Source organism: Simochromis diagramma, unplaced genomic scaffold, assembly GCF_900408965.1.
Source record: "Simochromis diagramma unplaced genomic scaffold, fSimDia1.1 OVJJ01000487.1, whole genome shotgun sequence".
NCBI classification, from domain to species: domain Eukaryota; kingdom Metazoa; phylum Chordata; class Actinopteri; order Cichliformes; family Cichlidae; genus Simochromis; species Simochromis diagramma.
In genome coordinates this window covers 5506993-5533350 of record NW_024387305.1, presented here as the reverse complement: position 1 = coordinate 5533350, position 26358 = coordinate 5506993, and the positions used below count along the sequence as shown (strand labels likewise).

General features: G+C 37.3%; 2 protein-coding genes across 2 annotated transcripts; both read right to left on the bottom strand.

The window, feature by feature from the left end:
- Positions 1–2615: 2615 nt before the first annotated feature.
- Positions 2616–15773, bottom strand: LOC120716759 (neuronal acetylcholine receptor subunit beta-2-like). Its single transcript, XM_040004364.1, has 8 exons — positions 14959–15773; positions 10552–10697; positions 8892–8936; positions 8672–8781; positions 7259–7785; positions 5598–6088; positions 4300–4445; positions 2616–3770 (listed from the first exon to the last, which is right to left on the bottom strand). Exons 1-8 carry the CDS (start codon positions 15002–15004, stop codon positions 3755–3757), a joined length of 1527 nt encoding a protein of 508 aa, XP_039860298.1. The 5' UTR covers positions 15005–15773; the 3' UTR covers positions 2616–3754.
- Positions 15774–20803: 5030 nt separating this feature from the next.
- Positions 20804–25799, bottom strand: LOC120717065 (excitatory amino acid transporter 3-like). The gene is made up of 11 exons (XM_040004879.1): positions 25633–25799; positions 25112–25204; positions 24590–24691; positions 23165–23207; positions 23004–23066; positions 22761–22926; positions 22429–22539; positions 22208–22330; positions 21899–22090; positions 21096–21230; positions 20804–20968 (listed from the first exon to the last, which is right to left on the bottom strand). The coding sequence occupies exons 7-11, from the start codon at positions 22518–22520 to the stop codon at positions 20848–20850; spliced, it is 663 nt and encodes a 220-aa protein (XP_039860813.1). The 5' UTR covers positions 22521–22539; positions 22761–22926; positions 23004–23066; positions 23165–23207; positions 24590–24691; positions 25112–25204; positions 25633–25799; the 3' UTR covers positions 20804–20847.
- Between the last annotated feature and the right edge of the window lie 559 nt (positions 25800–26358).

Sequence of the window (26358 nt, the reverse complement as noted above, 5' to 3'; positions counted from 1 at the left end):
GCCACTCCTCTGAGGGACAGTAAGGCATTCCCAAGCCAGCCAAGAGACATAATCTCTCAAGTGTGTCCTGAGCCTACCCCAGAGTATATTCCCAGTTGGACATGCCCAGAAGACCTAACCGAGGAGGCATCCAAGAGGCATCCTAGTTATGTTCCAAAACTGCCTCTGTTGCAGGGGTGTTGAACTCCAGGTCTCGAGGGCCAGTGTCCTGCAGGTTTTAGATCTCACCTTGGGTCAGCACACCTGAATTAAATGATTAGTTCATAACCAGGCCTTTGGAGAACTTCAAGACATGTTGAGGAGGTCATTTAACCATTTAAATCAGCTGTGCTGGATCAAGGACACATCTAAAACCTGCAGGACACCGTCCCTCGAGGTCTGGAGTTCGACACTCCTGCTCTAGTGCGTGGGTATGCAACTCCAGGCCTCAAGGGCCTTTTGTTATTGAGGAGTAGAAGCTCTACTCTGACTGAGTTCCACGCTAGGGCAACAACACACAACACTTAAACATACTGAAGAGTAAAAGTTTTCATATTCACTAACAAAATCCTAAAACACGACCACTTCATTACATTTCCATTTACAGCACATTTATTAAATTGCACTGAGCATCATTACATTACACAGTCGAAATCTATAGAATGACTTCTGGCCTGCTCCATCCTTGTTTTTGTTTGTCTGTCACCGTCATGCTCCAGTCAACCACATATAGGTATTGCTTAAACACACATAGGCGCACGCACAAAAACACACAAACCAGAGAGGCAGAGTAAATATGCGTTTTGTCGATAACTGTCCACCAGAGCAGACTCACAGCATTGCTGATGTGCTGACTTCAGGACTTCAGTGCTTCACTTTTGCTGAGATAAAGAATTTGGGCCAGTTAAATCTTATCGTTGTCTATTATGTGTGTGTGTCAGTGTGTGTGTTCATTCATGTTGTAGCGCACTAAGAGTGACTGCGCACGCTGTCTTCAGAGGCTCCTGATTGTTAGCTGGTTATGTTATTTTTACCTGATATTACCTTTTTGTTGCCAGATGTTGTTCACAAATTTAGGCATATGCTGTCAGCAACACACACACACACACACACATACACGCACACCCTCAGCAGAACAAAAGCACATTAGTGTATTAGCAAAGCAGCTTTTCTCTTTTTTCAGGCTGAGAAAAGGAGGTGCACTCTAATACACAACAATCAGAATGTCCATTAACAGGATGTGATCCTGCGTGTGGATTCACTTACGGTTTGAGCTAAGTTTTAAAAAGGGTTTTAACTCAAGTAATTGTGTATTTGTGTGTGGATATGCACACAAAATGTCACAGTGTTTTGCTTTATATCAGCAGTGATACAGAATAAAAATAATCAAGTCTTAAAGAGAAAATTGGTCTGAATATGTATTTTTCACAGAGACACAGAAGACTGCTGTCCTCTGGCACTGTTTGATCAAAACATGAAGAAAACAAGTTTGAGAAAATGTTCACCACATTAGTGTCACTGTAGCAACTTTTGAAATGTATAAAAATACTTGGGCCACTTTCTGTCAACCTTGTCTGTCCCCTTTCTGAGTACAGAAAACCTCCTTTTATGTTATACTGTCAGGGCTGTGCTTGAGAATGTCAGCCATCCCATCTACAAAAGCAAAGAAAACCCACTGTTTTTCACCTCCGCTCTCTTACTTTGAGAGTGCTTCTATTACTTTTACCCTGAAGTGCAAAGCTCCTGCTGTCAGTTTTCAAGAAGTCTGGACAGGCAGCTGAATCCTGTTCTGTAAAGTAAAGCCTTGGTTATGATATGAAGGGTATGAAAGACTCAGTGTAAAATGATGTTTGGACATATTTTCACAGCTTGTGGTTATATTATACCTTTACCTGCAAGGTAACATATGACATAATAATGTACATGGGTGTAAATAATATTTGTGTAAATGAGTTACTGTCAGGCATGAAGGCATTTTACATTATTTAAACTGCAGGTGGGGTCATAATAGAAAAAAGGTACTTTGCGTTTTGTGTCGCCCAACTAATTCAGCAGGCAAACATGGTGTTACACGTGATTTGATAGGCCAATGTGCAAGTAGGGGTGAAATGTCAGCAGGCACAGAGAGAATGTCTCCTGTAAGGGTTTGTATTAGTGTTGTACTCTGTTGTGAACATGGAAGTACAGCTCAAATCCAGCTCAAAATTCCCAGAGCTCGTCAATCACAGCGTGAAGGCGGTGTGATTTTAGTTTAAGTTCTGATGACATTTCTAACAGCATACATTAGACTACTGGCTTTAACAACAAACCAAGTCCATACAGATTTTTATTTGTTTGTATTTTTTATTCTCTGACATTTCCTTCCCTGACACCATCACAAGGAAAGAATGAAATCTGAAATCTCCTACACCAAATTACAGTTTTTATCAGTAAATTTAACCAAACTACAGTAAATATCTGATGAAGTGAGAGTGGAAAACTTATCCCAATTAAGTGTAAATATCATTGTTCTCGTGTGAGATCTGACCAATGTGAGTGACTTACAGAAAATAAACCAAATATGAATAATAACCGAAAATGAAAGTCATACTTACTATATTTGCAGCCAATGGATTTTGACTTCTAACCATCACATTTTGAAACGTCTTCTACTAGAAAAGCCAATCTAAGAAGTGACCTTCTAGCAAATGGATGAGGAAACAGCACAGATCAAACTAAAGTTGACAGCATTTTTTATTCAACATATTGAATTTGAATACAGTCAGTGTCAGATCATTAACATATAACATGGTGCAGCTACAGGTTTTTAATCTTCTGGTGTCCAACAAAGGTTTAAGGCAGTTAAAAAGTGAAGGGTGGAAATGAGCTGTTGGACAGGGAAACAGACACACAACTAGAATTAATGTTGTCTTTTCATATGAAATAAAATGCGTGATGTGTACAGCACTCGCTCCATCTGTCACATCTATTTGAAATTTCATCCATATTTTCAAGACTTCTATCAATATTTCTCAAACTCTGTCAGGCCTTGTGATTGTGGAATAGAAAGACAGACAAGAAGAGAATACACAAGCATGTGAGAAAAAACACAATGAGAGAAACCAAGAGCAGAACACACATTTCTCAAAATAAGACACTGCATTAGAGTTACAACGTTACTTGGGAGGTGGATTGTGGAAATGAAACACAGTGCTCTGAAGTGGAACAGGAAAAAGACAGAAAGAGAAAGGGTGCGTTAATACTCCCACAAAGACAAAAGGTGGGCAGAACAAAATCCTCTTCCTATTACAGTAAAGGCTGATGTAGAGAAAAAAGAAATTATGTTCCGCTTTTGTACCACTGTTATAAATGTTCATACAATTTTCATATCAGCGATGCTGGAGAGGAGAGGCCTCACTGGAGCAGCAACATGGGAGAAAAACAGTCACAGTTAAAACCTTAAACACTTTCATCAGCAGTGCAGTCAGTCCAAAATGAAACAGGGACTGCAAATCATCTATCATTTTCATCACCTTTGTGTTTTTTACATTGTACAATTTTCTGGAACAACTGTCCACAGGCACTGTCTTCATCATCTTGACAGAAACTGCTCGACTTTGAGGGGTAAAGTTTCTTCGATGAAGGTGGGGAAACGCACAGGCAAACGTTAAGCAACTGGTTTGATTCCATGTTCATTTGAAGTTCATCACCGGATGGTTATGTGTCAGATTTAATCATTAGGAGTAGATCACAGCCAGACATTGTAATGCTTCTCAAAGTTGCAGTCACAGAAAACCTAGAAATCTCCATATCTACAGAGAGAAAAACACACAAAGTAAAGCAAGTGTAGATGAAGATATACCTGAATCCTACAAATCACCCGGTGCGTGAATGCTGTGCTGTGCGTGAACTATCCTTTATGTTAGTGTGTGTGTGTGTGTGTGTGTGTGTGTGTGTGTGTGTGTGTGTGTGTGTGTACTATCTTGGTGGAGACCAAATGTGAAATTTACTATACTGATGGGGACCAAAATCCAGGTGCCCACGGGGTTGAAGGCATTTTTCACACTCAAAATGTGGTTTTAGTGTCATGAAATTGTTATGTCAATGGGATGTCCCCATGAGAATAGGAAACCAGACATGTGTGTGTGTGAATGAGTGTGTGTGTGATAGAAAAAAGCATGTCACACAAATAAAAAAAAAAGGGGGGGATGGGACATTTCTGGTATGTAAAGAAAACTGACAGTTTCTTTTATTTTTAGAATTTTAAATACGAGCCCATGCCAGGCTCAAACATGTGTTGCTCTGTATGATAATGTGTATTTCACAGTGTGCATGACTCACTCTGTCTCATCAGCAGTGGGCGTGTTATAGCTCTGGAACAGTGGCTGCATGAAGAGTCCCAGAGTTCCCACCACACACACCAAGATGAAGATCCACAGAAACAGACGGTCTATCACCATTGCTACGTACTTCCAGTCTTCTATGATCTAGAACCACATTAACAGATTCAGACCTTTGCGGTTAAGGTTTGTATGTTTGGGTCAAAAGAAAATCAGCTTGTTAAATCTACCTTTTGGCAGTTCAGTGTTTGTCGCACCTAAACACTGTAAAGCAGGAATGTCAAACTCATTTTACATTTAGGCCACATACAGACCACTAAAGGCCAGTGAAACTCCCATTTCTGCCAGTGTAAACTTTTAATCCCTGAAATATCTCAATGCAGGAAAAAGAAGTGCAATTTCAACTACACAATAAAGAAATGCTGTTCTCTTTCATGAAAGAAATCTTTCACCACAACTCTTTGTGCTTAAATTGTAAAAAATAAAATGTAAAATGACAGAAGACGTTCTGATAGCTCATGACACAGACTGTCCTGTAATTATAAAGCAGAATGTTTTTGTTAATTTCCTATTTTATTTCATTATTTTACCATTGACATGGTGTGTAAAAAACAAACGTTTTTATGGTAGCTAGTTGAAAAAACAAGAACTTTTCTGTCATTTATTTGTCTTTTACTTCATTACTTTGGTGTAGTATGAATGGCTGTGGGGTGGTTTTTATCACTAGGACTGTAAAATGTGTGGAAATAAAACCTATGCTCTCCTTCACATCACTAGACATCTAGTGGGCTGGATTGGAGTCTTTGACTGGCCGATTCTGGCCCCCGGGTCTTATGTTTGACACCCCCTGGAGCTATGGGTTAGCATGTCATTCAGAAAGAGTACAATTACAGATGCTAAGCATGTTTGTAATATTTATTAAATCTGAGAGCTGAGGTTTATGATTTGTGCTTCAGTCAGCGTGTGTTTTACACAAAAGTATGTGGAGAGCTTTCTGATGACATTAGAAATGTCTATAGTAAAATATATACCTGACAGATTCCAATTGTATGACAAGAGAACAAAAGCAAACACTGAACACTGAGATATGGCTCGTCTCACATCTGATTTTGCCCTGGTAATCTTTCCTTTCCACCTTGTCGCTTGTCTGACATCATGCATCTCCATAATCTGTTTTTGTATGGCTTTCCTTTCCTCTTTATGTCTCTGCAAGAATATATTTTATCTTCTATTCCTTTCAATTTTTTGGTGTCGCCCTATCTCATCTATTCATCATCACCTATCTATTTTTTTTCTTACCCCTTCATCGTCGTCTTCTGTCTTCATGTGTTCAGCTATGTATCTCACTCCATCCACTGCCTCCTCCAGATCTGCATCTAACTGATTGGCCAAAGGCCTCTGGAAGTCTGAAAAGCCACCGCCACCATCCGGGATGTCACCAGCCGTCCAGCAACACCGCTGCGCCAAATCCTCATTCACGTAGAAAGCGTCGGCGTCGGTTCTGATCCCACCGAGTCTGATGTTTGAGTACTGCTTTTTGTTTGTGCTGCTTTGGGTGTTATTTTTACAGACAATACTCCGACTGGTGTATTTCCGGCGCAGTTTATCACGAACATTGGAAGAGCCTGGACGCCTCATGAGGAGGAAGGTAGGTAGACGGACTAAGAAGAGCCGTTTGACCCAGTCAGGCATGTAGTGAGTGGACGGTGAGCGATGGTGCACGTTGAGGACGCAGACGGTGCTTACAATCGAGAACGTGACCAGCACCATGGTGAACATTAAGTATTTACCTTTAACAGAATGAGATATGGAGAAATGATCAGATGTTGTCATTTACCAACACTACTTCATGTCAGTCATGTGTTATTCAATAATCAAATAATAGCTGGGTCTCAAATAACAACCAGCAGCATCTCTAACACGTTTTTAATAAAGACTGTTTTAAAAGGCTAACTGGAAGGTGTTAATATGCAATACTAAGCAATTTTAAATTCAAAATGATGAAAGAATATATTAGAAATTAAAATGGTTTATAGCTAGAATAAAAGTACATCAAATATAATTTAAGAAAAAGAGAAAATAGAATAATAAAACCAATTTAAAAATAGTAAGTTTTGATCAGTTCAGTCATTGAAAACAAATAAAATAAAATAATGTAATGCTAAGTAAAAAACTACAATTTTAAAATGGTTATAAAAGTAGATATTATTTAAAACAAAGAGTGGTGATAGCTTTCACTTTCATTTGCACCAAAGCAGGTGAAATACGTTTGCATGACACTGGGGTGTGCTTCCCAGATCGTGTTATACTATTATAATTAAGCATTTCCTTCATATTTTTGAATGGCGCAGTACTCTGCTAGATATTTCATTACTTTCAGCTGTTTGGTTTCCCTTATACTGTTCCATTAGTGCTCCTACTGAAATCTCCAAAAGCAGTATATTAATGTTAAGCGCAGGTACATGTATAACACTAGTAATTTAATGGGTTGAACTTAAACATTTATTATCCGGTGAGTCTTCGTGCTCACCGGAGTGAAACTGTCCATAATCTGAGCAGCTGCCTCTTCAGGCAGCTATAATATTTTTCACTTTTTTTTAATTTCCTTGTGTTGACTTTGTGCTGAGGTTGTAAACAGCATAATAAAAAATTAGGTGAAGGGCAAGCAGAAAAAGGACTGACCTGTCATAAAGCACATTTACAAATCATATATGAAAAATGAAATGTGAAGACCCATCATTTATATAAGACTATTTCAAATGCGGTGTAGCGCTTTCAGTTGTAAATAAATGGCATTAATCCATAATTGAAAAACTACTTTTTTCTTGTTTTATGTTTTCTTACACACATCACTAAACTATTATATTTATATAAAGTGTCTGTACATATAGTAAAAACCCAAATATTCGTTGCCCTAGGCTACAAACTGTTGCAAATAGACAAATGTGGATATGACTAACCTATGAGTGGCACTGCTAGAGAGGTAGGTGGCACTATCTTTGATATGAGCAGCAGGAACACAGTGAGTGCCAGCAGCACTGAGATGCAAAGCGTCATTTTCTCCCCACAGTCTGACGGCAGGTAGAACACCAGGATAGCTAATGATGTGATCAGCACACAGGGGATAATCAGATTGATGGTATAGAAAAGAGGCTTCCTCTTGATGACAAAATCATAGGTGATGTCCAGATAGGTTATGTCGTTGGGGTCCTCGTTTTTGCGTGCTGGGAGCGAGACGATGTCCCACTCTCCACTTGGGGTAAAGTCGTCACGGCTGGCGAAATCACTGGTGAGGATAAGATCTACTTCTGTGTGGTCGTAGGTCCAAGAGCGGAACTTGAGAGTGCAGTTCTGCTGGTCAAAGGGGAAGTTCTGCACCTCGATGGCACAGGCTGACTTGTAGATTGCTGGAGGGAGCCAGAAGATGTCCCCCGTGTTTGAGACCACAGCATTGCAATAGAAGGAAACCTCGTACACACCGTCAGCACTATAGGAGGTTTAGAAATAAAGGATTAAAGAGCGTTAAGCACATCAAATGCAGAGGAAAGAAAAATTAGAGTCTGACCAATACAGGATTTTTTTTAAACCAATACTAATACTAATATTTAAAAATCCAATAAATGGGACAACATTTATTTGTACTTTCTAGCATTTGTTATGTGTAGTTATCTAGGAGTGCCAAATAACTGTAAAATGTCAACTCTTGTAAGATGGTTCCTGGGGTGCTTCTTCCATTTATTCTTTACTTGTTTCATTTTCATTAATTTCCTAATAAATGAATATTGTTTGCGATACTTGTATATCAAAAAATATCAAATATTTGCCCAGACATTAAATTAGTTGGGGTCAAATTATTAAATGTTGCTTGGCATGTGGTAGAAGAGTTCTATGATAGCACAGGTCATGCTATTATTGTCATCAGCACTGGAATTATTCACATAACTCTATCCTACTAGCAATCATAACTATACACATGAAATTGCTAACTTCCCACAACGAGAGTCAAACCCAGGCCACCTGGGTGAAAACCAGGAATCCTAGCCACTAGACCATATGGGAATGTTAATATAAAACACTAATAATAAAGAGAAACTGGGTTTGTGGAAATTGTTAATTACACGGCTCCCACTGAAATACTTTGCATTTTAGTAACAACGTGTAAAACATGAGTGGTAATGATCAAAAACCTCATAATATTAAGAACGGTTTAATAAAATAATGGTTTAATCCATTCATACAAGGCCTCCACAGGAATTAGTTTTCCTGCTTTAAATTGATTTTTTTTATAGTAAAAAAAAATGTACAAATCACATAAATTAAACTCAGAAAAGCAGCCAAGTCTCTCTCGGTTGGGATCAAATTTGCATACTTACTTGTTATAGAGCACTATATCAGGAAGCCAGATAAGTTTGGAGGGTATTCGCAATTTCTTGATGCCTTCATATTTCTCAGGATCCCATCTCAACCTGTAGTCGTTCCATTCCTGCGGAGGAGCCTTTGTTATTGTAACTGTAGTTATGACCAAAAAGACCAAATACTGACCATACAAGGTACTGTATAAGAACTTGGCAGCAGAGAAAAGACTGTAGGTACCTGAAACAGCCACAGGTTGGTCGTCATTATCTGTTCTCTCTCATTCTAAAAGCAAAGATCAGTCAGCTGTTAAAACTACATAATACTTTCCATAATGCTATTTTTATTTTGAGTAAAGGTCAAAGCAATAAATCAATACACACCTTTAATGAGCGCATGAAATAACACTAACATTTTGGAGCAAAAAACATGTATTTTTAAAGCCTGTTTTACAAATGCCTCAAAGGAAGGACTTACTGTGATACTAAGGTTAGCCTGTTTACTGTCTTGTCTTGAGATGAATGGAAAGGTTAGAATCAAAGTTGTCTGAGACAAATGGTGTTTTAAACCCTCTGGTGAGGCGCACGCAGCCATGGAGCCTAACATGATCATTAGTGAATATGATGAAAATAATGGCTTTAAAACCATATTCTGCAACACTTCAGTGGCTTAGGTGGTGTTCAAGCCGAGGAGCAGAAAGTAGTGCATTAAGTAATGTGAATAAGAAGCTTTTAGAAGCCCATGTCACAAGGTGAAGACCTTAAGTAAAGCTTAGTTGCAGTGACTTATAATAATAGTTCTGTGAAACAGAACAACAGGTGATCAAAAATTCTAAAAACTGAAATAATCCAGAAATGAATTATTCAGGTCACTTATTAACATAGTACATTTTACAATCCAAACATAAAGAAATATATCTAAATGGTAAAACAAATAGTTTGGAGAAGAGAAGCATAAAACATCACTTGTCGAGCACAGGGCTAACTCAAAGAGACAGATAAATTGATTCAGACCTTCACAATTACAGGCAATTTAAAGTTGCCACTTCTATTCTACAACCTAGAAGCCTCTGAACTGCGACAGTGTCATGAATTATTATTAAGTTATTATTATTACATTATAATGTCAAATTAATTCTGCTCTTTTCTTTAATATTTATGTCGCTATTTTCCTTCTTAAAGGAGACTAACGGACCATTAAAGCACTACTTAATGGTTACATAGTCACCACATAATAATTATAAAAACTTCTGTAATGCAATTAAAGGTACAGTTCGGTGTTTAAACAAAAAGATGAACACTCCTAAAAGAGAAAAAGAGGAGAGAAACAAAAGACTGCACATCCATACAGGTGCTCTAGCTGATTTCAAGACATAAATAGTTTAGAATAATCCTTTTTTGTGACACATGTATATAAAGGGATGCATGACGGCTGATTTTGGGTTCAGAGTCCTGGTACTGTGTACATACAGACTCATATTCATGGCTTCTTGAGACATATAAATAGAACAGATGCTTTATTAGCCTTTGTGTCTTTAGCAAACACCTGTGTAAATGATCCCCTGTGAAAAGCCCTACTGAATCAATACGTGGGAACATATGATGTCACAAAGCTCTACAAACTAATAAAGATCATGCTGTAATCAAGCTGCCACCTCCGTAGCAGGGATATAAAGGCAATGGTGAAATGCAAACTCCTCAATTCAAATAATCCAGAAGTGAGTCAATCCCCATGTTAACACTTCACTTGAATCACATCAAATACGAGCTGCCAGTAATGGGTTTTGTTTGTGTCAAATTAAATCGTCACAAGCCCAATTTTTCATTTATTTCAGGTAACGGTGTTTGAGCCCAGTAGACTCTGATGCATGATAATCTGGATGCAGTTTGTGTGTACTCACCACACTGATGAGCTGAGACAAAGACACCTGTATGGAGACGGTGACCTGCTGGCTCTTATTGACAGCAGGTCTGATTAGTTTATTGTAGTGCTCTGGACCTAAAAGGTAGTTTACCAGGCGCTCCTCTGCATTCTCTGCCCAGCTGCCTGCAGAGAAAATACAGAAAATTGAAAGAAATCCAATTAATCAAAGTGCTTTAAACATAAAATGAATCTGTTTAAAATATGTAATATTATAGACATGATTACATGGAACTCCACTGCCTGAAAAGGCAGAGGCAATAACTAATGTCATTCATAAAGGCCATGTGTTTGCCGTGTGGCGATTCACAGCCACTGGTAGGTGTGTAGTGTATCTTTGTATCCTGGGTGTGCAAGTGTCTGTTTCTGAAAACAATGTCTGTTAACAAAGTAAATTTACCAGAGGGCATTACAGCTGAATCACGTGTTCTCGGTTAAGTGTGAGCATGTGTACATCTTGCAGTCTGACACTTTACTGCAGGGTTTTAGAGCACAGAAACACACAAGGCTCCAGTCAAGCATCCCGGTGAGACAGCCCCTGAAGCTTTATGTTTCCTGAGCCCTAAATTATTGGTTATATAAAAGTAATTGTATGAATAAATCAGAAGCAAAATGCTCCAGCTGCCATTATATCCACATTGTCAAACAAACTGACAACAACGCAGTGAGGATTGGTTATCTGGACCGCTTCCCTCCCTGTAGCACATGAGTTGTCTGTTTTTGCAAGATTGCATGCAGTGCAGGCTGTGTGAACATGGATGTTCTTTTTTTTTAGCAGCACCCTGCTGCTTCAAGTTTTCATGTCAGAGTGAACATCAGTGGTTTCAGCTGAAGAGAGGCAAGTGAGTCTCTTAGAACTAAATGAGAAATCTTTAGCTCTCAGTTTATTTTAACTTCAGAGGATAAATGGTCTGCCATCAAGTAAGAACCTCAAGTATCTCTTTATGTAAGAGGAAAGCTATTTGTTAAAATGAAAGCTAAACCGCTTAATCACATTTATATTTCTTCTGAAGTGGCCCCAGCAGAGTTCAATACTATGTGTTAAATGTATGAACGTGCATAGAAATGTTTAGATTACGCCCAGCAAATTAGGCTGTCATTAAAGTAGCTATACGAGAACAAATACTGTATGTAAATATAAATCAAGTCGATACCAAGTTTTTCATTTTAACAGAAGATTTGAATAGAAGTTTAATAGGAAAAAAGCAGTAAATGTATTAATATTGCAGTGCTGCTCTGGTATTATTTAACAACTTGTTATCAAAAGTTACCACATGTAAATCTCAACAATAAATATGGAGCTTTAACAAAAGGTCACCTTGCTCAGGTTTGCATAAAGAAAAGGGAAAACAAAGGAAAACGTCTATCAAAAGACACCAAAATGCAGCAGCACCCCTGAAGCTCATTTTGTTTAATCTGTTTTACAAGGTATTCCCTGACTGTTTTATGGATATTTCAAAAATGGAAAACTCCTACTCTTTGAACCTCTGGCAAGCGATATAGCTCAATTTTCAGATTTTTTTTTTTTTTTGCAGGATTGCAATGGAATACCTCTCTGTAAGTACTGGAGATGTTATGCATCATGATCCACTTTATGGTGCTGGCATTTTGATTTCATGCATCTAACAAGATTCATAATCGACCACCGAAACCAGCTGGAATTTGTTACAGATGCTTCTGTCTTGATTTAACCATGTTCCCAACATCTGTTGTAGTTACTATCATTTGGAACGGGAACCATTGAGGTAGGATGACTTATTGTAAATCCTAAATTGACAATTCAGCACACATTAGCGGAATACTAGTGTTGTATGGGCAAAATGGGTTTCCCTAAAAGAAAACGTATGTCTGCTAAAACTGTAACAGGATATGAGCATTTGTTTCGAAACAGGTGCTAATCATTTTTAGTAATTTAGATTCACTGAATCTAATTAGTTGAGGAACTCACAAGCACTCTCTGACAAAATTGCAGCCAATTTCAGCATAATGACATAAGTAGGAAGTGAAAAGGCTCTCCACGGATGGGGTCTCACCAGGATCATTAACTTCCTGGAGTCTCTGACAGGATTTAGTGGGCAACATGCATTTTTTTATGCATGCATGATCAATTGTTGGGGTAATAAGAGTGAGATAATAGCTGCTGCATTCACTAGTATTTACTGTGATACTGTACTTGTGCAACATTGCTATTCAAACTGAAGCAACAGAGATACTGTATTCTCTGTTTCAAGACATTTCACTTTCCTGTCAAAACATGGCAGATCAAGAGGGTGATACTACATGTAAGTAACTAAAGCCTCAAACCTATTATGGAGCAATAAACTCTTCTCAGTTTCCTTTTATAAAAAATATTTCAAACATCTAGTGTGTTACAAGTGGGACTGACTCGTGAAATTAGACTTGCGATTATGGCAGCATTAGAGTTTTCACATTCACAAGTATGGAAGGGTTTACTTCAAGGGGGTAGCAGTGACTTAAATTTCATCACTTAAGAGTACCCCCCCCCCCCCTCCCCTTTGTTGATACCTTTTATATTAAGAACAGCTTAGCTACCAGTAATCTGCAGTGATGAGACTCATTAAGATTAAAACACTGACGCTGTGATGGAAGACTGGTGCCACATATCATTGCATAGTACAAGTCCAAGTCAAATCTTTAGGCCTTCAGAGAAATGCAACCACTCACAACAACATGATGGAAGACACAGAGAAGTGCTATGCCGCTTCTCGATGTTTTACAGCCTTTAAATCATTTAAAGCTCAATTCCAGGGTCTCCTGCCTTCTCTTGATGGATGCTGCAGACTAATCCTTGACTATGTTACATGCCACAGCTGATCTTTGTCAGAGTTTGTAAGAGAAAATCTACAGATTGATGGCTCAGCTTTTTGGTTGTCTTCATTCTTTTTGGAAAAATTATTGTATTTTAGGTCTAGCTTAAACGGTAAAGCGTAACCTACAAGCTTAACCAGTTTTACATGTATCCAATGCACCACTCTCTGAAATAAAAGCTAAACTCAAGGTCAGGTAAGTAAGAGGAAGTTTTTCTCTTAGGGCAGTGAGAGATCCACATTTTGCCTAAAAAACAGGAGATGGTGCTTTCTTGGTGGTAGATAAAACAGGGCTCTTATTTAATTATTCAAGGGCACATCTGCTTTTACTTATGGGTATTTTAAGAGTATGAACACCACCCACACTTTCTCAGGACATTCTTGCAGAGTGCTGTTGTGGTTGCTTTAAATTCCTGTACTCAGAAACACAAATACACATCAAATACACCTCTTCTTCTTCTTCAGTTTTATAGAATCCAAATACAGAAAAGACAGATAATGTAAGATAATTGTAACTGTACCTTTCCAGGGAGGATGATCTGTTGATTATAGATACAGTATATGGACAATATAAGTAGAAAACCCTATACTTTGGGTTGCAGCTACTACTCTACTACTACTACTATTAATATTCTGCCTTTAAGAGTGAGGAGGTGGGAGGAGAAGTTTGAGGAAGAGTTTAAATCATACAAATACATACAAATTAGAAAAATGACGTTAGTCAAGTCTGATCTGGATTATTTGGGAATTTTTTATTAAATGAAGAAGAAAAAAATTCTGTCATGTGAAGAATGGTTTGAAATATTATTTTAATATTTGCAAAGACTATGGACTTCCAAATACTGACTTTGGTAATATATAAAAGTCTAAAAGCTTTGAATACATTACTATAAATTGAAATAATAGCATGTATTTGATTAAGCTGAAGTGAAATACAGAAATATGAAGTTTAGTTCTTCAGGATTTTATTTTATGAATCCCTTTGAATAAAAAAAAAAACATGTAGATAACTCTCACAACTACCAAAATGTTACATTTATTATAGGTGAGTAGTGGTATTGCACTAATTACATGATTATAAATAGAGAAGTATCAACTAGAAAAGCATCTCTTCTTTTAATTTGTCTTTTAAAAGATTTTCCACACTTTGAAGCACAATCATTTGGATTGTACCCCTGAGATTTGATTTACAGTTAATATAAGATTCTCTTGTGGCACCATTAATGTTATCCTTTGCTACAGGACACCTGAGTCTTCAATCAGGTCAGTTATCTCCTCTGCAGTTCAATGAAACGTGATTAAATCGACTTCTCTGGAAGAGTATCGCGCCTATTTTCAGGCCATAATCACTGCCTAAGAGGGTGTGTGTGTGTGTGTGTGTGTGTGTGTGTGTGTGTGTGTGTGTGTGTGTGTGTGTGTGTGTGTGTGTGTGTGTGAGAGAGAGAGAGAGAGAGAGAGAGAGATCAACACCATAGACTTGGACATCTGTTCTTAGCAGTAAACTTGGAAATGTTTCCATATTCGTACCAGTTTGGGATATTTAAAAGATAATAACTTACTTGTTAGAGAGAGAATGAGGAGCACAAGAGCAGTGCTGGTAGTCATCTCCTTTCCGCTTCACTACGCTAAGTTGCTTCTTTGTAATGCCTGTCCTCTAAAAAATGTTTTAAATCAAATAAATAAGACCAGAAATGTCTTGAATGTCAAAAGTGACAATTTAGCCCAACCTCGCGGCTTTCCCTATTACTTTTGTCCACACAGGTGCTTCAGGTGTTTTCTCCTTTGCTGGAAAACACGCAGAAACTTTGGCTGTTATGGTTTAAAAATATATATATCACGTGTAAAAAGTGTCTATTTGCCAAAGGCAACATGATGGTCCTTTACTTCACAGCATCCTGCGGGAGTTGGGCAGCCCATTTTGCGCAGCCGCCTCAGCAAGCAACTCTCGATCCAAATCCAGTAGACTAGTCCACGATGGTGTCCAAAAAAAAATCCACATTAAACTTGTTTTCTTTTTTAACTTAATCACCAATATTTGCTTTAAGTTTCTTTTGATGAAGCGCCGATAACTTGAAATTGGCGCAGCTGATGAGACTAGCGCGCATGCAGGCGGGACGCTTGCGCTACATTGGCTCCTCGGGGTTAAACCTTGCAGTCAAAGTCCACAAAGAAACCAAGAGCGTTTTTTTTCCATCAAACTTCGAGGAGAAGCTACGATGAAAAAGCAGGAGGTCGGGGCTCGGAGGGGGAGGTGCGTGTCTCTCTGCTTGTGTGCTCCTCGCGCCTCGGACCGGAGCAGATACACACGTCACGGCGTGGACTGTTGTGCATCTGCCAGTCTATTCTAGATGGGCTCTTTTTCAGCCAGTGGCGCTTCCACAGCCTACTTTTCACAACACTGTGACTAACTAAAAATTAACTTAACCGTAAATCACCGCGAACTGGCGACTGTAGACCCCATGTTAAAGAATCAAAGATGCAAATTTAAATAAGAAAAATGCTGTAGGAGCAGCCATTCAAGTCAGATGAGCTCTGTCATTGTTTTGTACTGGCACACAGTCAGAGTGTAGACTAAACTCACAACCTGATATAGGTCAGACTGATGGAAGAAGACAGTCTACATGTAACGAACCTAGTGTTGCAGATAATCCAGCACTTAGGCTTCCTCTTTAGGTGGTCTGTAATGTATATAATAGTGTAGACATGGAGATCCAGGTCCTTTTAATCTAAGATAATATACATGTTAGGGTTTTATAACCGTGATAATGTGTTACTAAAACGTGTCAGTATAGTCTGCAGCAGAAACACATTAGCCCTGCAAATTATTTCTTACTGCAGCTTTGACATATGGCTGTGTGAAGACTTTCTTATCGACTCATAAATCCAAGTTAACATTATTTTACTTTAATTTTGCCTGTCCAAAAGGGGTTACCATGAGTTACAATGTTCTGGTGTTAAACAGACCCTAATCATTTGTTTGATGGATGAATGTGACATTTTTAAAAAGTAATATGGGATATAATGAGGAGAGTAATATAACCTGATGATTCAAGCTGATTTTGTAACTCAAAGAGGAGATAAGCCATTCCAGCTGACAGCACACCAGGGTGATTACACCACATCTTGATTTCTGCTGTGACATTCAGATGATAGATCGAAAGAAACACGTGGAGTAAACAAGCATGTTCCCTCTGACAGTTTTGACAGGTAGGATGATGGAAACTCTAGGTCCCCTTGCCACATTTGCTAAATCTTATGTCGGGAACCTTGGGATAACTTTTGACTCAGCTCTCACATTGCATGATCACGTTAGACTTGGGATTCTTGCTTTTATAAGAAACATTATTAGTCATGCTTTTGCTTCATCATTTACTTTTCTTAACAAAACCTCTTTGGAGCATCTGCAAGATATTCATAACGATCCTGCAAGGTTTTTAAAAGTCTTCTACTCACATGTCACACTGTTGCTAATTTAGTTGCACTGGCTCCCCATTAACTTAAGGCTCTACTTTTAAGATTCTGGATTTGACTTTTCGAGCTCTGCATGGACAAGCACCAGCATACATCAGCAAGCTTTTACACTGATACATCCCCAGCAGGTCCTGAGGTCATGTGGTCAGGATCTGCTGGGCATCATACAAGGTTGAGAACTAAAGGAGACGGACCTTTTGCAACAGTGGTCGCCAGACTCTGGAATCCTCCCCGTCTTTTTTAAAAATTTGATATTCTAGCATTTTTGTTATGAAGCACTTTGTGATATTTCGATTGAAAGCTGCTAGATAAATACAATTGTGTTTAATTCTATCAACAATTCAGGCTGATGGTGAATGGTTATTTTTTTCCTTTGTTTGCTTGCTTGTTTTACTGTTGATAGTTTTGTTGCTTTGTACCTGTGTGCCACATTTAATTTAAGTTGACTTTTGGACTGACATTTTGAATTTAGACTTCTGCATTAGAAAAATAAAGACTGGTATTTCTGGTACTCTCACACTCAGGCTTTGCCGGAGGTTTCTTCCTGTTAAAAAGGATGTTTTTTTTTCTTCCCACTATTTAAACAAGTGCTTGCTCAAATGGGAGCCCATGTCTGTGGTTAACCTTAATGTCTGACCTCAGATAATACTCACATGTTAGTTTAGTACACGTGAATGTATTTTTATTGTTCGTGTATTTTTATTGTTCATGTATTGTTCATGTGGCTATCACAGTAAAAGAAGAATCACGTTGCAGCAATATTTAAAACAATGAAAGCCCAGGGGTGGGAAAACAATCATATGAAGAAGTCATTAACATTCTGCTCCTCCTTTAGAAATGTATGCTTGTGTCTCATAAATAAACCACTGCAGATTCAGTGATTAACAACGTTATGATTGTTAATCACTGACTTGTCGTGGAGATTCTGGTAGTTTTTTTCCTTTTTGTATCGTTTTATAATCTCGAATTTTCAGCTGAGTTTGATGCAAAGCATATGATTTTCTGAGTCCATAGTCCTTCCCACAAGACAGACATATTCACGTTAAAAATAAAATGGAGAGATTTATCCAAGGTCTATCATTGATGCAGTTAGCATGTGCATAAATCCATCACAGCACAGGCCATATAACTAACACATTACTCCCTTACACGGCCCAGTGGAGATTTCAATCTGCTATAATGGAGGTGACTGTCTGCTTCAGTCAAGTTAACTGGCACAAGAGTGCCACGTTTTACAGCAATCCATAACATCCTTCCTCCCATGCTCTGCTGCTCCATCACTGCTTCTGTCTTACACAGGCAGATTTTAGGTTCATAAAAGTGCTAATAAGATATCTGAAAAAAATGATGTATTTACAGTAAAAGCACAATATTTATTAGAGGCAAAAATAAATCAAAATATTACACAAAGAATGAGTTACACTGTTAGTTTTACATTTTTATTCTTGGTTACTGTATGAGTGCACTGGGAAAGGATCTTCATATTCGTAAACAGACATCTGAGTGACGGCGAAGTTAGCCAGTGAAGAAACTAGTCAGACCATCAGTTTTAACCACTGATTAATAGGTTTATAACTATTTATTAACCAATAAGCTTTTTTCCTGTAATGACACCTTCTGGCCCATGTTAAATATCCCTTGGAGCCTCAGAACATATGAGACTCTAAACTGGACCAGTGATCAAAGGGAGCCTATATTGTGGTTATGATAACAAGAGAACAAGCAGAAAGGGGACTGTAAATACCTCCAGAGGTGTTTCCAAGTATATAACACTGACAAGATCCTAAAATAAAGTGGCTGTGGGAATGTGTTGTAGTACTATGAATGTTGTGTTCAGGAAAGAATCCATTTTCATAAAAGTGCGTCTGAGAGCCTTGGATGGGAGAGAAAAGTAGATTTGCTGAAATAACAATCAAACAAAAGTGAAAAGCAGATGAGTCTGGGACTGAGGTCTGAGGAAAGTAGGGTGTGGTTGTCTGGTTCACGGTCAAAACATTAGACCATTGATTTATTCGTTTCTTGATGGTTTTGTAATTTTTATGTCTACTAACACAAATGTTGTGTCTGAATATTACTGGACTGGTAGTTTTAGAGTTCAGTTCTCAATTGTGAGGAAGATGTTATTGCTGTCTTGCTGTTTTGTCACTAAATTTCTACATGGTGTCCAGATTCTTGATGTTTAAATCAATATTTTTAAAAAAGCAATAAAATAGAGAAATACTAATGTTATGTGAACATTTAAAAATCCAAAGAGACATGCATTATACATGCATTAATATGCTAATAATGCACAGCATGCTTAGACATGATGGTATAAATTATGGGCAAGCACAACTATGAACACAATAAGAGTGAAAGACCTGATATGTAACAAATATCACACAGCTTTGGTGTAAAGAAGGACATCAGATGCTTTTGTTTTTGTCCTTTTTAAATATGTGCTTACGTTAAACCTGATCCCACAAAATGTAATCAGCCCATTTGTATTTGATGAGATTTAAAGGCACATTCTTAAAATGTATCTATTTTCTTTACTGGCATGAAAGAGAAGACGAAGAAGAAGAAGAAGATCCCAACAGTTCAAATATGAGAAAATAAACAAGATGTTTGTTAAGCTATTTCATAAAACATCTATTAAAGATAAAAGAAAACATTCATCAAAAAAGAGAGTGTTGAAAATAGGCATACAAATTTGCATGCTTGTTTTGAGTGGGATATTTGTATTATTGATGTAATGAGCTACACCTGGGACTTAGGGGTAAATACCTATACATTTTAAATTATCTCACTTTAGTTGAAAGTAACTGTAAAAATAGAGAACCCAAATGATGTGTGCTCAAAGAAAACATCAAGCATTCTTTAGAATAGAATAGAATAGAATAGAATTCAACTTTATTGTCATTGCACATGCACAGGTACAGGGCAACGAAATGCAGTTTGCATCCATCCAGAAGTGCTTTAGTGATATAGATATATTACAATATATATTAGCAATAATATAGATATGTGAGTATATTACAGAAATGGGTCTATTATGGAATGTTATAATGTACACGGTATGAAGTATGTTGTGAATATTCTATAACTATAAGTATGTACAGGCTGTAGTGAGTACAAGCTATGAACAGGCTATGAACAGGATATAAATATGAAAAACTATACAGAATATGAAATAAGTAACTTTACAGAATCTGAGATATACAGCTATACAGAAATGGGAACTATGCAAGTTGTAAACAGTTGTAGGATTAAAGATTATCGAATGTACAGAATGATTATTTACACAGAGCTATACAGTAGTGCAGTTAAGATAAGTGAGGGTGTAGATGTGGCTTTATTTGCCACATCAGCAAAACGTCATTATGCACCTTTGATAGAAACTTCCATAACCAGCCATTGTAAAACAGTACGTTTAATGGAGTAAATGGACATCAAACTATAAAACTTTAATTGTAAGCTTTAGTTAGGCCCAATTTTTTTGTTTGTTTTGGAATATCTGTCATCATATGTGGAACTTTTTCTTAAAAAACAATACTTCTGTTTTCCTTAAAATAATTTGCATTGCCACACAATCTAAACCAGCGAACATCACACAGTATTTTCTAGGTGTGGCTCCAGTGTCCTGTACGGAAGCTTGCAATTTTTACCACCACTAGATGGCAATAGAGACTCAATAGATACTACAAAAACATTTAACGTGGAAATCCTGTAGTGTAAAGGGAAATCGTGTCATGTGACAAATGAGTCAATAATAAACATTTATTTCTGAGTTTCCCATAACAACAGTGTTACCCATAACAAGTCTACTAATTTATATGGAGGCTCATGTTAAGATTAACCTGCTTTGTGCAGCCCATGCTGTGGTACAAGAAAGGTAGTAACTTCTACAGGTATGCCACCAGAGATCACAGAGTGGACTTTCAGAGCCCAATTTTTTTTATGTTTCTTCAAATTCACCAAAAACACAAATTAAAACTTCACCTGGGATGGTGAATTCCTAGCTCGTCCATTTTTTGCAGTTCTTGTCTTGACAGATGCTGTACGAGCGCCACACCAACGCAGTCTCCCAGAACATTAACAGTAGCATTGCAGCGATCTCTAAAAGATACAAAGTACAGAGAGCTCAGAAAGCATGGTTTATCAGCACCTTTGATACTGCTTCTTTACGTGAGGTCTCAGGCAAGGCAAGAGTAGCAATAAAATCAAAAACATTTCTTCAACTTACAGCAACCATTCTATAGCCAGCAAAAGGGAAGCATCCCTCACAGGAATCCCAACTACTGTCAAAATGAAGAGAGTCGTCGCCATTCCAGTAGCCGGGATTCCTGCTTCTCCTATAGCAGACACTGCCACCGTCACGCTGTAGACAACACACATAGCAGAACACCACTATTGAATACAAAATAATATACAGCTGTATACTGTACTGCCTTCAGTCCCATGCTAAAAATGAGACTGAAGGCAAATGTGAAAATTTACAATAGGCAGGATAGTAGGTGGTAGGGTAATTATGAGGTTTAATCTGAGATTCATGGAGTTAATCCTTCTAAGATTTTGATTTCTGTCTTCTGGTTGGCTTCTACATTCTAAATGTACACAAAGCAATTTCATTAGGCTTACATATTTGATATGGCTATTGGAAAAAATAGCTTCAGATCTACAGAATTGGCTGGAATCTTTCAAAGACAAATATTTGGAAACCTCTTGAAACAATAACAGTTGCCCAAAGAAGCTGAGGCATTATACATAAATCTACAATTTCACACGATCTAGTAAAAAACAATATTATACAGGGCGATTCTAACTATTCCAATCCATCAGTATTTGGGACAAAAATATGTTTGACAGGAAACCAACTAAAACGTGAGATTTCTACGTGTCTGGTACGATCATGCTACAGAAAAAAGATTTTTATAAAAAGATTTTTGTTTTAAATAAGATCCAATCAATGTTGAAACATACAAGAAACATTTCTGTTTAATCAGAAAAGACAAAGAGAATGGAAAAAGGAATATTACTGTCACTTACCCAATGGTAAATAGCTGGCTCCAGTTTAATCTCATGCTATTAAGCTGGGCAATGAAAACTGCCGCAGCTACTTCATAAAGGGCAGTTCCATCCATATTGGCATTGATCCCAATAGGCAGCATGAAGCGAGTGATTCTTTTGTCAACCTTGATTATTTCCTCACAGCACGTATAAGTCAGTGAGACTGCATGGCTTGAAAACACAGTGTATGGTTTGTTCTTTAACATCTGTAAGCATCTATATGTTTTCTTTATATCAATATAAGTCATCTCTGTGATACGGTATTATACAGAGTTCTAAAATTCTAACCTGCGCGAGATGAGCAAGGTGCTCAGCAAGGCCGGAAAAACGCCGTTTATGATGGGAAAGGGGTTTTGTCTCACAAACATGACATAGATCAGTGGTAAAATTACTCCTGCATGGACGAACAGCCTAAAAACAGACAAAAAATACAATATGAATACGAGTTATTCCAGTTTTACTTACTGACAAGAAGGTGCTAGTAAAGTATGCATTTACATTAAACATACCCAGTGATAACCACTGCTGTAAACTTTCCCAGTTTGAGGACAGCATCCCACTTTTCCCCAACCTCAATGACGTAACTTGCAGTCATGAACATTACTCCTATAGGCAAAAAGCTAAAAGGAAACAATAGAATTAAATTAATGGGTTTATTTGAAAAGCCAGTTAACATTAAATGTGTTAGTTTTTACACCCTGAAAAAATGATTTGTTTTTGATAGTGTATGACAATCAGGAAATCAGTCCACCTATATAATTTAAATCTTTGCATGCTATCTCTTAGGTGTTGAATGGCCTCCTTGTAGGAACTATATCAGTGTACCCAATTATCATCTTACCCACTTCCTTGGTGGCTTCGTTAACGGCGCTGATGATATCCATGAGGAGTTTCCCTGTTTCGCCCATGTTCCGGAGGACCAGGCCAAAAATAAAAGACATTCCAATCACCCCCAGTGTATTAAGTCCATCAATGTATTTGCCCACTAGACGTACTTGCGTCTCTTCCTGAAATAAAAAATGAGAAATTCATTGAGATCAACTTTCCAACAGAAGTCATCACTGTGATTTCACAAATCATTTACCGTGTCAGAGGTAGAATTGTTATTGTCTGATTCAATGTTCACCAACACCTTCTGGGTCTTGTACTAATGAGAAAAAAACAATATAAATAAGAATAATTAACATAATTAATAAATAACCATGAATATCAGATTGTCTGCTTGGTGTAAGTAATAAAACATACGTGTTTAAAGCTTGACAGAACCAGGTTTTTTGGCACCATATTTCTGAAAAAGAGTCAAGAAAACAACCATCATAGAAGATAAAAGCTATTAGTTGGTGTTTAGTGTTGAAGCACTTAAAAGAGAAAAGTGGTGCTTTAAAGTTATAATCTAAACCTTTGTTAAACATTAACACATATGTTACTTAAAAGAAAGCCTCACATATAGCTGCTTATGCAACTTAGAGTCACTGCAGGTTGGAGCCAAACAAATGTATTATTGCCAATAATAAACTGCCATTTATTATTGGATTATTGCCATGAGTTTTTTTTGTGTTTTTTTTTTTAACAATACTGCATATAATGTTTATATAAAATTATGCGAAGGGAGAAAGGGCAAAAGTCCGCGAGAGTAGTTTTCTCCAACAGAAAACAGATACTGCTTCAAATTTTAACTCTGAAATGTCTCAGGCACAAGCAAAGCATGTCAAACTTTAGGACTGAGAAATTTCAGAGTCAGGAGTTAAGTTTCAGGAGTCTCAAACCCTTACAGCATCTGAGAAAAATATGGGCTTTTATTCTTAGTGGCAATGCTACCAAAACAATATGAAAACTATTACTAATGTTAACATATTAGAGAAGAAATGTGACTAACATTTCTAATCAGCAGATTATGCTAAAACTCAATGCTGAGGTACAATGTCAATGTAATTTTATTTATAAATCACCAACTCAGAGCAAGAGTAATCTTAAATTGCTTTATAAAGACCTTATAATATTAGCAACATTAGAGAAAATCCCCTATAAGCAAAGACTTGGCAATGGTGGGAAAAAAGAACTCCCTTTTAATAGGCCTGCAGCAAAACCAGGCTCAAGGAGGGTGAGCTGTCTGCCTAAACTGTTTGGGGGGTCAGAAGAAAGAAAAGAGAAGAGAGATGTGTTGTTGTGTGATGCTGTGTTTTCATTCCATCTCCTGTGCGACAGTGCAGCTCAACTTTCTTAGGATTGTCTGACGCTACACACACAACGCAAATAATGTTAGAAATGGTAACAACATTCCATTACACCAATATAATGTGGAATTATATAATGTAGCAGTTTCTTCCGTTTCTGTTCCTGGATCTATTGTGCGCCACGAAACACAGATTAAATTAGATTTTTTATTTCCATTATAGCTAGGCCAGCTGACCAATCACAACAGACTCCCCATTTCATCAAAGATGAGCAAAAACCAGTCGTTTCAGACAGAGGGTGAAAATGAGAGCTGCAGCAATGCACATTAAGAGAAAATTTATATTTGTTTGTTTTTATAAAGTTAAAGAAGTTTTTCTCAGATTAAAGGATTTGACTGACTGATCTAAATCATGCTAAACTGGAAAATGACACCTAAATAAATGCAAGAAAAGTAAGAGTTAGGAAGGATTCTGAGAAAACAAACTTTCTTCTTACCTTATTAGATCCAACAAGACATCCACTGTTGAGAAGGCTTCATCATCGTCATCATCAAAAACAGTGTCATCCCAGGCTTGATCACCACTACCAACAATATTCCTACAATATATAATAAGAGTTTTAACAGAGAAATAAATATTCTGCAGCAACAAAAACAACGCACTCTGCTTAAGCAGGTCTAAATTTATTAGTTCTGCCTCTGTAGACTATCATAGTGGATTGTAAATCAAACAATCAATATGGTGATCAATTGCCTTATCTCAACCCAAAAGACCATGCTCTTCCATGACCATGTACAAAAACAGATATAACTTTTTACCTTTTGTAAAATTGATTGTTTGATTTATAATCCCCTGTGGTGGTGAACAGAGGCAAAAAAAATGTGTCATTGTCCCAAACATAATGGAGTGCACAGATATACAGATAATATTTTTGGGAAGTCTAATGCTTTAGCATAGAAAAACAAAGGTCTTAAAAGATAAGCAAAGATTCTTGAAGCTAAAACAAAATTTCTCTCACCTACACCTACAGACAAAACAGTGGTTGAGACAAAGTATATTATCGCTCGTGCAGTGATTCTTCTGGATATGCCAACACTTACACCACAAACTCCTGTTAAAGACATGGTATAAAAATAATACAAAGAAAAAAAAAACAGTCAAATTACTTTACAATACGCCTAAAGAAAATACAAACCATATAATACCTAAAAGAAGAAAAATATTACATTTTCCTGATCATAAATCTTTCTGTGTTGCGTCCACATTGAAACCACTGCAGTTTGTTTGATCAGTGAGCTGTGGAGTGATGTGTCTCAGACAACTGTCAAAATGTAACTTTATTAAAAATTTCATATAGGATTGTCATTATGTCAGTTTTCATTGTTAAATTTAAAACCGCAAGGAGAATTATTCTTAGATATATTTATTATTGATTATTATCAGACATTTGACGAACAACCACTTTGGTCATTTAAAATCCAGGTGTAGAAAATGTGGGAGTTAATGTAATAGTTGGTAGGAAAAGTACTCATGGCTTACCCATTATCACACTTGACACAATGAGAGGAACAGTGACCAACTGAAGCATCCGCATCAGTATTTCTCCTGAGAAGCCGATATAGATTCTTTGAAACTTTGTCAGCTTGGCGTAGGTCCTCAAAATTGCACCCATACCTACACCTTTGAGATACAGCAATACAGTTGGATCCATAAGTAATTGGACAATGACACAATTTTTGTAATTTTCTCTTTATATAACACAACACTGAATTTGAAATCAAACAACCAAAATTCAGAGTTTCAGATTTAAATCAATAGGTTTCAGAAAGTTTTTTTTAAATTCATTAACTAGGAATTACAGTAAGTTTTATACGTAGCCCCCATTTTCAGAGGCTCAAACATAATTGAATATTTGACTGAAAAGCTGTTTCATGGTCAGGTGAGGCCTGTTCCCATATTATCCCATGAAAAATTAATCATATAAAAGATCTGGAGTTGATTCCAAGTAGTTATTTTGTATTTGGTATTTTTTCACTTGAACTCTCAATGCAAGGTCCAAAGAGATGCCGATGCAAGTGAAGGAGGTCATCACTAGGTTTATAACCCAAATGAAATGAAAGAGGTAGCAAAAACTTTATAAAGTGAGATAAAGAAACTGTTTATTCTTTAATGGCCAAGTCAGTCAGCCAATCTCCACCCACCCAGTTACTGAAGGCAAAACTAAAGGGAGAGAGATCCACAAACAAGCAGCAACTGAAAGGCCTG

Coding starts and splice junctions, on each gene's coding strand:
- LOC120716759 (XM_040004364.1), bottom strand. CDS start 15,004: ATGACTACCAGCACTGCTCTTGTGCTCCTCATTCTCTCTCTAACAA. Junction 10,698..14,958: donor CCTCATTCTCTCTCTAACAA/GTAAGTTATTAT, acceptor TTTTCTCTGCAG/GCAGCTGGGCAGAGAATGCA. Junction 7,786..8,671: donor GATATAGTGCTCTATAACAA/GTAAGTATGCAA, acceptor AACCTCCTATAG/TGCTGACGGTGTGTACGAGG.
- LOC120717065 (XM_040004879.1), bottom strand. CDS start 22,520: ATGTTCATGACTGCAAGTTACGTCATTGAGGTTGGGGAAAAGTGGGAT. Junction 22,331..22,428: donor ACAGCAGTGGTTATCACTGG/GTATGTTTAATG, acceptor GTCTGTTTTTAG/GCTGTTCGTCCATGCAGGAG. Junction 20,969..21,095: donor CTGGCTATAGAATGGTTGCT/GTAAGTTGAAGA, acceptor TGTATCTTTTAG/AGATCGCTGCAATGCTACTG.